This window comes from Netta rufina (genome assembly GCF_964035555.1).
Source record: "Netta rufina genome assembly, chromosome: 2".
In the NCBI taxonomy this organism is placed as follows: Eukaryota; Metazoa; Chordata; class Aves; order Anseriformes; family Anatidae; genus Netta; species Netta rufina.
Genome location: NC_140124.1, coordinates 1,847,642 through 1,859,631, shown reverse-complemented (window position 1 = coordinate 1,859,631; position 11,990 = coordinate 1,847,642). Strand labels below are relative to the sequence as shown.

At 39.0% G+C, this 11,990-nt stretch overlaps 1 protein-coding gene across 1 annotated transcript in view; it reads right to left on the bottom strand.

Moving 5' to 3' along the window:
- Nucleotides 1–475: 475 nt before the first annotated feature.
- MYL3 (myosin light chain 3) overlaps nucleotides 476–11,990 on the bottom strand; it is a gene marked incomplete at both ends in the record, with an annotated part of 31,806 nt that continues 20,291 nt past the window's right edge. The window contains 5 exons of the mRNA XM_084306875.1: nucleotides 476–504; nucleotides 2,145–2,222; nucleotides 4,020–4,193; nucleotides 5,326–5,475; nucleotides 10,562–10,589. Coding sequence (XP_084163001.1) covers nucleotides 476–504; nucleotides 2,145–2,222; nucleotides 4,020–4,193; nucleotides 5,326–5,475; nucleotides 10,562–10,589 — 459 coding nt within the window. The remainder of the gene's footprint in view (nucleotides 505–2,144; nucleotides 2,223–4,019; nucleotides 4,194–5,325; nucleotides 5,476–10,561; nucleotides 10,590–11,990) is intronic.

Here is an 11,990-nt window from a genome sequence, read left to right as displayed (position 1 = left end):
TCCAAGAGTAGGCTCAGAGACATAGGCATGCATTACTGCTTATCTATTTGTCTTCATATTTTTTGCCCACTCTTTCTCTAGTCAGCTCGGTTCTATCTCATTGCATTTTTAGGAAAAGTCTAGGAGCAAATCCTTGTAAGTGGACATCAAAATGCAAATCCTTTAAAGTTTCTGGTTAATCATCAGGGAATGGGCATTTTTCTTTGGAAATCAAATCCTTTTAGGATATATTATGTTGAACTTCTAAAACAAAGGTGTCCAGATTCACCAGACAATTTCATAAAGTTTACTGATTTGCTGTGCACTTGATAGGATGAAGAAACTCTTCTATTTTTCTTGATCTACTTCCTTATAGTACATGTTGAAAATATTCACACTCCTGGATTAATCATTTACGCATTCCCCCAGCCTATCTCAGATGCCAAAACCAAAATAATAGGATATGAAAACAGTACAGAAGAGACTTACCTGGTATTCAGTTAGCCATGATATGTTTCACAAAAGCTGGAAACAAGAGAAAGAGCAGGATCATATATCAACTCCCCTTCATTAAACCCATTAAGGTCCCACATATATCAGTTAAGTCATTATTTAAATTCATTCTTCTTGCTTCCTCTGATGTAATGAAGACATCATCACTTTGTAAATAACACTCCAGATACCTTGGTGCTAAATGATTTGTAAATCCTTAAGATAATATATATTACAGTGCAGGGTAGTCAGCACTAAGTAGCCAGTGAAAAGGAACATTTGTCAACCCATAGCTTGCTTAATCCCTTAGCTCTGGCTGCAGTATGGTACTGTCTTTCCAAAGTATACAACCATGAGAAATTTTGGGTCATCATCTTGCAAGGTTTCAGCACATTAATACTAGGGCAGGGGGCACTGAAAGTAGCTCTGGAGTGAACTTTCAGAACACACAATAGGTCACCTAGTTAGGTATTGTGACTATACCTCTGCAAGTGAATTCAGGCTTAGAAACAAACAAGTCATTTCAAAGCCAAATGGAATTGTTTTGTGATTGTTGTTGATGTTTGGTTGTGTGCTTTTTTTTTTTTTTTTTTTGCTGGTGGTGGTGTTTTTTGGTGTTTTTGTTTTTTTTTTTTTGCAAAAGGTTTTGGGTTTGGGTTTGATTTTTTTGCATTTTGAAAAAGCATTCATCATTAAAAAAAGTACTCATGACTTTGAAATTCAAAAGGAAAAAGAGAAACACTTACTGCAGCATATTTTTTTCCTTCCCAATAATCTGGCTCTACAATTAATTTCTCTGAATTTGCCATAAGTTCACGGGTCATTTGGGTTGGCTAAATCTACAGATATCTACTTATTGGCTACTTATAAGAAAGGTTTCCCTTAGATCAGATCACTAGCATCTGTAAAACAAAGGAGAGCACCAAGCAAAAACATAACAGACACCATGAAGATGACAGACCAGTTGAATCACCAGACAATACAGCATTCAGTCACTAGGTAACCTTCAAAGAAGGACTCAAAAGTGTACAGTAACATGAAGATCATGTGTTCATGATCTTTACTAGAATATTGTATTGTAATGAAGAGCCTGAAGCAAGTATACTTGCAAGATGCATGAGAGAAACATGGTCCATTTACTCATGAACAAATCCTTTCATTCAGGTTTTCTACAAGCAGTGAAATAAACTGAAAGGTCTTTGGAAGGTCTTGTAGAATTCCTAGGTCAGAGGACCAATGAAGATCCTTGGATATATAAATATATATATATATATTATTTTATTTTATTTTATTTTATTTTTTGCTGAGATTTTGAAAGAAAATTTAATGATTTTCTGTAGGGAGCTCTCAACAGAGTACCTGATTTTGAGAAGACAAGGAAATATTGGGTGTAGGTATTAAAAATAGGGAAGAAAAAAAAAATAAATCAAAATAAGACCTATGCCTGCTTCCTGAAAAGGCCTTGGCTATTCAGCTATGGAAAATGCAAGTAAACTTACTACAGATACAACACATCAGGTGAACTATAGAGTCTCAATTAATCTAAAATCTGGAAAAGCATGCATACTTATTATGGGAGCAAGATTTTCCTTGGATTTAAGTCTTCACAGAAAAAATTGCAACAAAACCTTCTAGTACATGACCACTGTTCAGGCCAGACTGGTTTTACTTACCTTCATAGTTGATACAACCATTGGCATCTTCCTGACCAGCCATTAGTTTATCAACTTCCTCTTCAGTCAACCTTTCACCTGGGGGGAAAGCAAAATGACTCTTGAGTACCTCTGAGCCCTTCTAAAGCATTTCTAAAGAACAGTTCAAAGAACCAGAGAATACAAAAGAGTGAGACAGAAATATGGGAGAAATTCTCTTCAGCTAATTTGTGGTGCTGACTGCTAGGAAAGCTTCTTTTGAAATTGCAAACTGAGAAAATTAGATCTGAAAACAGACAGAATAAGTATGGAAACCCACATACTCTTTCTTCTAAGAATAGGCTTTCTCTAAGTGCCAAATCCTTAAGGCTTTTGTCAGTCCTTAACCAAGTCCTCACTAAACAAATTCTCAGTAAAGTCACTCTCTAGTATGCCTATGAGTTTGAGGTTCTGTGATTCTGTGATTCAGGAATATTCCAAGATCAGTTTGGGGATCTCTGAATTGAATGAATGATCCATTTAATTTAATTTAATTATCTAAATATTAGGCACGTATTTACCCATAAGGCTTCATTCTGCTTGAACAGAGGAATCAATCCAATAGAACTCTCTATTCTGATATTAAGCACTGACAAGATCAAACGACTTCTAAAAAGGCATGGGAAACATTTTAAGGTAATATCAGCTGAAATATTAGAAATGAAAATAAAGTTCATTGGATGTGTCCTACTACTTATGTTTTGCTTTTACATCATTGATCTCTGCCACAGAGGAACAAGTCCTCAGCTGATGTAAACCTCTGAAAATTCAACTGATTTGTTCAAAATCAAACAGAAAAACATGCAAATTTACAGAATACTTGGTTGTGCCTAGGATTTGAGCAATACTAAAAAATACCATTCTAAATATAATTGTCTTTCAGATTGAAATACTTCCTAAAAATGTTGGAAAATCAGATATTGCCACGTTATTCTGGATTATCGGAAACAGAAGGACAACTTCAAAGTCATTTCTTTTAGTGCAGTGAAACTATCAAAACTGCCAAGAATGATTACATTGCCTAATGTAAGCTTAGGTAGGATATCAGTCCTGACTTTTTGTTGTTATTGTTGTTGTTGCTGTAGGTGGTGGTGAGGATTTCTTGTTGTTGTCTTGTTTTTCTTTCTTTCTTTTTTTTTTTTTTTTGGTCATCACTGAATTTGATTCCCAAAATGATTCAAAAGTATCAGTGATGAAAATGAATATAACATTACTTTTTATAGCATTATTATTACATATGTCAACAGAGAAACATGTGTCATGGAATGGAAATCCCTGAGCATAAAAGATTTGTCTTTTTGAATCAATATCCCAGGTCAAAAATGATTGCTGAAATCCTTTTATCTAAGTCAAATCTCTTTTAAAATAGGTCATCCTTTTTTAAAAATAGTGGACAAACCCTACTAGAAAAGGCTGATCTTGAGAAATGCTTACTGAATTCAGATGACAACATTTAAGTGCCTTCTAATCCAAATTTGAAACCTGTCATTAAGTTACATTAAATTTTCTGATTGTTATTCATGCTGTTTTCGTCACTATTCATGAAAAACAGAGTTTCTGAAGTCAGGATTTGAGAAGACAGTGAAATACTGATTCCTCCTTTAAAAACAGAGCTTTTGAATTTCAGAGACAATTCTGTTAAATACATGACAGTTTAAAAAGGTGCAGAAAAATGGAGACATATATTGTAGGAATAGATGGGTTTTCCATTGTTTGGATAATTTTATTTTTATTTTTGTCTTTATGTCTGAGGACAATATAATGACTGAAGTCTTGCCCAGTCATTTTGAGCAGAAAAATCGCCACAAGCTGTATGGGAAAGACCTGGGTGATGAAATTGGATAAGGTTCACCTTACCCAGAGTAGCTAAAACGTGGCGGAGTTCAGCTCCCATCACTGTTCCATTTCCCTCCTTGTCGAACACACGCAGACCTTCCACAAAGTCCTCATAGGTGCCCGTGTCTTTTGTCTTGGCAATATGCTGGAGCATGGGCAGGAAGGTTTCAAAGTCAATCATCTTGGAGTTCATGTCTAGAAAGACACAGATGGAAATTAAAGTTTTGGAGGATTCTGGGAGAGCTGGGGCATACACTATGGGCAGGTAACAGGAGTAGGAGAATCATGGCAATAAATTCTGGCTAAAAGTGAGAGAAGCACATAGGAATATTATAAGTACAGATGGAGTAACGGATAGTCAGAGATGGAAAAAGAGTTCCGGCAAGGACAAAAATATGTTTTTAACAGACCAATAAATGGATATCTCCTAGTATCTGACATATGTAAATGGCAAGGACAGAAAGTGGAGTTAGAATTTTAAAGCTTTTAATGCAACATAAAAATATGAACCTAAGCAAAAGACAATAAAAGAGGAGGCCAATCCTGATATGAAATCATCTTTGCTTTACATCTCTGTAAAATAGAGGTGCTTAAAACCATACTGGGACAGGAACTTCAGAGTGAATAGAGGATGGCAGGACTGGGTGAGTCCTGTTTTCCTGATTCTTTGCCTTCCAAGAGCAACACTGGATGTTATAGTCCCTTTTGACTGCTTGTCCCACCCGCCACTTTGCCATTTCCATATCCTGACACATGCCAGTTGTTGAATATGGGCCTAATTGTCAGTTCCCACTAACCTCAGCAAAAGGAAGAGATGGAGAAGTCATCTAGAATATGCCTGAATGTGGATATGGTCCAGGAGAGATTTCCTTTGCTCTGAACACATATCCTGTGCATGGTGAATGTTGAAGAGAGATATAATCGCAGTCATTACAGTGCATCTAACATATACTTTGCTAGAACAAACTGTGTCCTTACTTTCAATCTATCCTTTTGTTTCTTTAGATGTCTTCAAAGTATCTGAGTTTTTAGTAAACACAAGTGAATGTCTGTCAGCAAAGCAATTTCAAAAGGTGAAAATATGTAACTGTAAAATGTATTAACACACATTGGCCATCAAATGAATTCAGTCTCCTAAAATGAGACAATTATATTGACAGACAGATCTATTTTTTCCTTCACTACTTTTCTGCTACAGATTTTTAGAAGCTGTTCCATACCCTTCAGTGTTTCACATTTAATCTTTCCATTGAAAAAGAAGACCTCATCAGCTTCATTATTAATTCTTGGAAAGATCTTTTTCAAAATGAAGACAGAGGACACCAACCTTCTGGTTTGGGTCTGCCAAGCACTTTCATGACCTCAGCCTGGGTTGGATTCTGCCCCAAAGCTCTCAAGACATCTCCGCACTGTGCGTATGTGATTTTCATCTCAGATTTGGGAGTCCGGTCAAAGAGTGAGAAGGCTTCCTTAAATTCTGAAAGACAAAAAGATAGAAAGAAATGCATGCCATGTTCTGTCAGATTAAGTCAAAGCAAGCCTAGACCTTCCCCCTAATTAACTCAGTGTAACCCCTTTATTTTGCAATTTGGGAACAAGTTTGATGAGCTTTGCTGTCACTGTTATCAGCAATGTTTGTGTTCCTCCTCCCCTGCATTTTCCGGTTCAACCAGAGAATGGAATCAGAGAGGTCAAATGCTTTTCTCATGGTATTTCCGTCTTAGTGAACATCAGAAAGTGCAGAAAACCTCACAGAGATGGTTGGCCTTGAGATCTTTCCAGTTCAGCAGGAGCAGTGAGGATGGCACAGAATTCAGTAGCAGTTCTGCTCTTGAGCTAACTGGATATTGTATTCAGCATTACACACTTGGAGAGCACTGACAGCCCACAGATGAAGGAGCACCTACATTAGCAGGTAACATGATATGCCATGATCAATTAGTGGAATAATCACACAACGGTATGTTGTTGGTGGGGGAAGGTGAATGTATATTGAAAACTTGTAATTGGTCGCTTATGTTTAATAATGCCAAGGAACAGATCTCAAAGAATCCTCTGATTTTTCTTTCTCCCAGCACCAGATCCAATTGTGTCTGGAAAATTCGGGTTTGGTTGTCAGCTACTGAGCCCAGGCCAGATCTCATATGTGGAAATGCAATCTTTCTCTCCAGTGCTTTCACACTTGCCTGCTTCCCGTTTTGTGCCCAAGCAGAGCCCTTCCCTTGAAAGACAGCCAGACCTCCTCTGCTACATCTTTGTGGGCATATCCTCGTCTCTTCTACCCAAAGACTGAGTCCTTTACCCCTGCAAGCAGAAATACCCTGACAAGAGCAGTGGCACGGGAGAGGATCCCTGTTCTTCCACTAATTAATGGGGGCAGGCAGGGTGCCAGGGTAGACCCTCAGACACTCGAGTTGCCCAGGTCTGCCTCTCCCTTCTGGAGCTGCAGACACGTTGCAGACAGGAACAGCTCAGGGTGCAAGCTGCTGTCCTTTATCAAACACACTGCATAGTGCGTGGTCTATGAGTGATCACAAACATCCCTTTGGATTTAAGCTGGGAATCCCTGAATCTGCACCTTGTCCTGCTGTTACTCTTCTGAATTTTTCCTCCCACTCTCTGAACACAAGGCTATCTTTCTTTCCTAGATCTTGACTAATTCATTTATTCAGCCACTTATTCTGCACACTGGATTTTCTCCATCTTTCTCTTCTCGATTCCTTATCCTCTTGATTATTCCCTTCTCCCTGTTCTTTCTTTATCTTCTTATTTCCCTTTCTCCTCCTTTCTTCCAATGCTGCTGTTTTTCCTCCCTCCCTCCTTCCTCCCTTCTTTTTCATTTTTATCATTCCATTCATATCCTATTCATTTCCTTCCTCATCCAATACTTTCAAGGAGGTATCCAATCTTCTCATTTCAGATTAATCAACACTCCCCTTGTTTTCTTTGCATTCTGCTCTCTGCTTTCCCTTGTTTTCTCTCCCTGCCTCTCTCTCAGAGGATCTTGGCCTCCCCTGTCCCCAGCTGGAGCCCAGGTCCCACCAGCAGCCCTCACTCCAGCAGAGGGCAATAGTGGATTTTCAAGGGCTCCTTGCTGACAGGAGAAGGGGGACAGAGCCCACTCTGAGCAATCTCATTTCCTTGGGGGTCTCAGCAGCCAAGGTGGATGGGAAACACAGTAGTTACTCATCTGCCTGCCACCTACCTAATCCAGGATCCCAGCTGCCTGAGCACCCTTTGCTCCACCTCCCAAAGGCTCACAGTTCCTCACAGTCACTGACAGCTCACGTCTCTCTCTCAATTTAAATTCAGACGTAATCATCTCTGACCAGAGCATTGGCCTGTGGGCTTGGAAACTCCATTTTGTCAACATGCAGAAGCCTTTCTGCTTTTATTTTTTTATTTGCTTTTGCATTTGCTGGCTTAATGCAAGTTTCCATCAAAGCAATGAAACCAGCACAGCTATGGTCTCCTTTGTCCTCTCTCTAGCCATTAAACCACTGGCAGGAGCAGTTTATATTTTCATATGCCTAATTACTACCTATCTTCTCAGTTGAATAGCTCATATTCTTCTCTTTTCAGAAGAGGCCAGGAATTCAGTTTAATAAATATACATTGCCAGAACCACTGAACCTCACTGGCAGGGTAGACAGGAGGAAATGTAAGGATGGATATGTAACACGTGGCTTCACCCAAAGACCATCCTTCCTCCTCTGATGGTAACATCTGGGGGGTTACCCTAGCACTGACTCCTTGCAGCGAAATAAGTCTGGCACAGCAGCATCTTTTCCTTAGCAAAAGAAACAGGTTCACAGTATCCTAGAGGGTACAGATTGGAAAGGCCTTAAAAAAGTGTGTTATCTCTTTGTTCTCCACCATGGAATCAGCAATATCTAATATATAGTGTGGATTTCATATTGAGCTAATTTCAACTGACTAACGGGTAAGTATCTAGTCCTAGTGAGACAGCTAGATCCCCATCTGGTAAACAGAGAGATAATGTTATTATACAGTAGAGGGTTAAAAAGAAAAAGAAATTATTATTATTATTATTGTTGTTGTTGTTATTATTATTATTATTATTATCATTATCATTATTATCATTATTATTATCATTATTATCATCATTATTATCATTATTATCATTATTAATAAACACCATAAAGGTATGACAGGTGACTTTGACCTCCTGATGACTTTCTCCAAAAAGTTTGACAGACCTAAAAGTGCAATACAGATCTGAAAATGAACTCAGTACAAAAATATTGCAAGTGAAATGTAGAAAAAAGGGAGAGATAGAGATATTGTAAGTCTGAGAAAGGAGAGAATGGGGAGGAGAAAACAAATTGAAAAGGCAATAATCTAGAGCTCCCATGAGTCCCACTTCTCAAGTCTGGCTAGCAGCCAGTATAACAGCTATATATTATGGCAAGTGGTGTTTGTTTCCTGACCTGTGTTTTTAACACAAAATAAAACAGTCTCAAGAACTGGGATGATGATTGCCCACTTCGTAAAACTGGTAGCTCACTTCCTGACAAGGTTTTCAAAGGTGCACACCAGCATAGAGGACAGTGCACACTAGGGACAACCTGGGAGCAGCTGCCGGCCATGCCACAGATATAATGCCATGCCTGAAGCATCTGAACTCTATCTAGGAGTGAGTATCTGTCTATCTTCAAGCAATCTGTGTGTCTCCTCCTCCTGTATGAACCCAAGAACTTTCTAAAGGTCAAGCTAAGGAGAGGAGAGAAAAAAAAAAGAAAAAAAAAAAAAGGAAAAACAAAACAAAACAAAAAAAAAAAAGAACCAGAAGAGACAGAGAGGAAAGGCATTGAGGAACTGACAGATAAGTAGTGCTTTTCAGCTCGTTCCCCAGGTGACATTCAGACCGTTAAGCACTCTTTCCAGTGATTCACGGCAGAACTGATGAAACATCTGTGGGGTTAACTGTAGGTGTGTTTAGTGTCATTCCCTGGTGCTAGCACACAATATAACTTTCTGTTATCCTGCTGTGGCTGACATGCAGGTCTCCCCGCATTTTTCACACGGATGATGTTATCTGCTTCCTGCCTCATGGCTTTCCCTTTGATGCTACAAGGATATCCTATTTCACAAATCCCAGATTCCCAGCTTTGCTCAGTGTGTACAGATACATCAGACGGCAGCAGAGGCTGCTGTAAAGAAAGCAAATGCACATTTCTGTTTCTAGAGATATTCTACATCTGCTCCAGACTTTCTACCTTCTATGGCAGCCCTGGAATTGTTCCAGATTTGCCTTTTCCAAGCCATTTCAATGAGCTGATTGCTTTTTTTTTTTTTTTTTTTTTTGCTTTTTTATTTTATTTTTTTTCCCCAGAATTGTCCTATTATTTTCAGAGTTTCTGATTGAGCCTCTAGGGCTTATTCTCCTCAGGGGAGGAGAAATAAGGCGTAGACACTAGGAGGGTCCTATCCAATCCCCAAGGCATTGTCTGATCAGCAATCCAGCTGTTCTGTGATGCTGGAATAGCTCAAAGGTCTGTGGCTCAGAACTAGGACTCTCCTGTCATTCTCCCATGATTTTGGGACTGGAAAAGGGGAAGTTTCCTCAAAACTAGTAGTTGCCTTCAATCATGAGTTATTTTTGACCTGTTGTTAGAAGATCAGAACTAAAGTCATGAAGTGGGGATTGAAAATCCCAAGGTAATATTGGAAGTTTGTAGCAAAGCCTCAGTCTCTGAGGCATTAAGACATTTGGTTCCAGTTCAAAAAATCCTTCCTTCTATATCTCCTTTCTCTGAATCAACCTGACTGGATGGTCTGTGATTTTTTTTTTCATTTGTTCTCATTAATTCATTTTCTGATACCATCTTTCATAGGCTCTACCAAGCTCTTCCAAGGGTTTAGAGACCAAAGCAAAACTCTGCCAGATGTTTGACTCCATCTATCAATTATCCTTTAAGTAACAAGCGGACTGGTAGTTGAGGGAAAAGAGGACAGCTGCAGCAAATAGTGTTCCCAGGACTTCATGCATGAGGTTTCAGTATCATTTTCTTGGGCTGGGGCAAAGGGCTCAGAAACTAATGCTGATGTTTTCCTTTGAAAGAAAAACCATCATCACTGTCATTATTTGATGGTTTCTGGAGAGCTGTCACAAAACTGTAACAAATTAAATTCTGATTGAATACAGGGAAAAGTTCTCAAAAGCATGGTCAGGAGACTTTCTCTTGAAAGTACTTATATTTTATTGGTGGGTTTTCTTAACTAAAAAGCATATCTTTGGACTGAGGTTTGGAGGGGTGAATTGTTTATTTCATTTTTGAGTTTGCCTCCTTGGCAGAGGAGCTGATGTTTCCTTTAGTGAAATAAGTGCCTAATTTGCACGGAGCATGACTTTCCTCCTTTTCCTTTGACCAACATAACAGAGGATTTGGAGGAGGGACAGGATAGGGACAGAACCATGAGTTAAAGCACAGCTATCTCAAGGGAGCTCCAATACCCACACCCATGTACTTCCCAGTGCACTTCAGCACCTCCCAGTGATGGCATTTACTCTGCATAGAAGAGAAACAAATCTTCCTCACCTTCAATCTGATCAGGGGTGAATTCAACCTGAAAGAGACAAAAAATAACAAGCAGATGAAAACAGAAAAATGAAGCAAATAAGGAGAGCCCTTGCTTAATATCCCTGTATGGATGCTTGAAATGACGGAGGCATAAATCCAATAAAATAATTTTATAGAACCTGTAGATATCTCTTCTTTCCTCCTCTAATTTCCTTACCAATCAGCCCCACCTTTAGCACAAAACAGCTGCAGATACCCTTTTTCCATTCTTTTCCTTCTCCTGTGTTTCTTCTGTAACCTCTTTCCCCTATCCTTACTTACTCCCCTACCACTGATGTCCTCTCCAGAGTCCATTGCTATAACCAATCTGCTGCTGACAGATGTGACAAGGCACAGTTTACCACATATAATTACAATAAATTGCATAAGATGGCTGGAAAGAAAAAATAAAACCCAGACATTAACACCCTAAAGGGAAGGATGGTGCCCTTGGATGCACCCCTTCTAATCAATTCCTTGCTTGTGGATGTGGTCTTAACTTTATAATATAATATTTACATTATATATTTATATTTTTATATTATATATTATATATTTTTATATATTTATATAACTTGTGCAGTTTTTACCTCCTTCCAAATAAATTTGTCAGAGAAGCAGGGAGATTGATGCTCTAAAAGAAAAGCTCCACTCCCCCCAGTAAATACTTTTTTCTGCCTACAGGGAGTCAGCTACACCCGTCTCTTGTGGAATATCAACATAATTGGCATCTATGTTGATGGGGATATTCCTGTAAAGCAAGAAGACTGACAGAATGACTTTATGGTAAATACACAGATGAAGAGAAACTGTATTTTGATATGCACAAATTTGCATGGAAATATACACATATAAATATATTGGGGATCTACTTTTCTTTTTGGAGCTGTCCACCTCTCATTGTTTAATACCATATTTTATTCTTTGCCAGCAAAGCAGCCAGCATCATAGTATAAATTTCATTCTTCACTCAAAGTGAAATACAACGTGACACAACCCTTCATCATCTAGTTGGGATTTCTCACTATAAAGGGTGGAACTGCTGTAGCTCTCTATCCCTGCTGCCAGGACGTCCATGACATGGCATGGCAACACCAATTCTAAATCAGGATATTCTATGATTCTATTATTCTGTTATTTCTTTCCTCCACTAGGCTCTCTGTGGACAGCTCCCAGGTGGTTTTCTGTCTCCAGATACCCTGAGCCGCACAAGGAGCTCTAGCAATTATAGGATAGGACAAAATGAGTATCTACCGGGCAGCTGCAGACAGCCCCAAACTCACTCTACCCATACATAACATTGCCCAGTGAGTAACTCTGTGCTGATGGGGATCTCCTTCCAGGCAGCTCTGCTTTTTTTGTCATGATTGGTGGCTGAGAAGGTCCCTGACCCTCTTGCACGGTATCC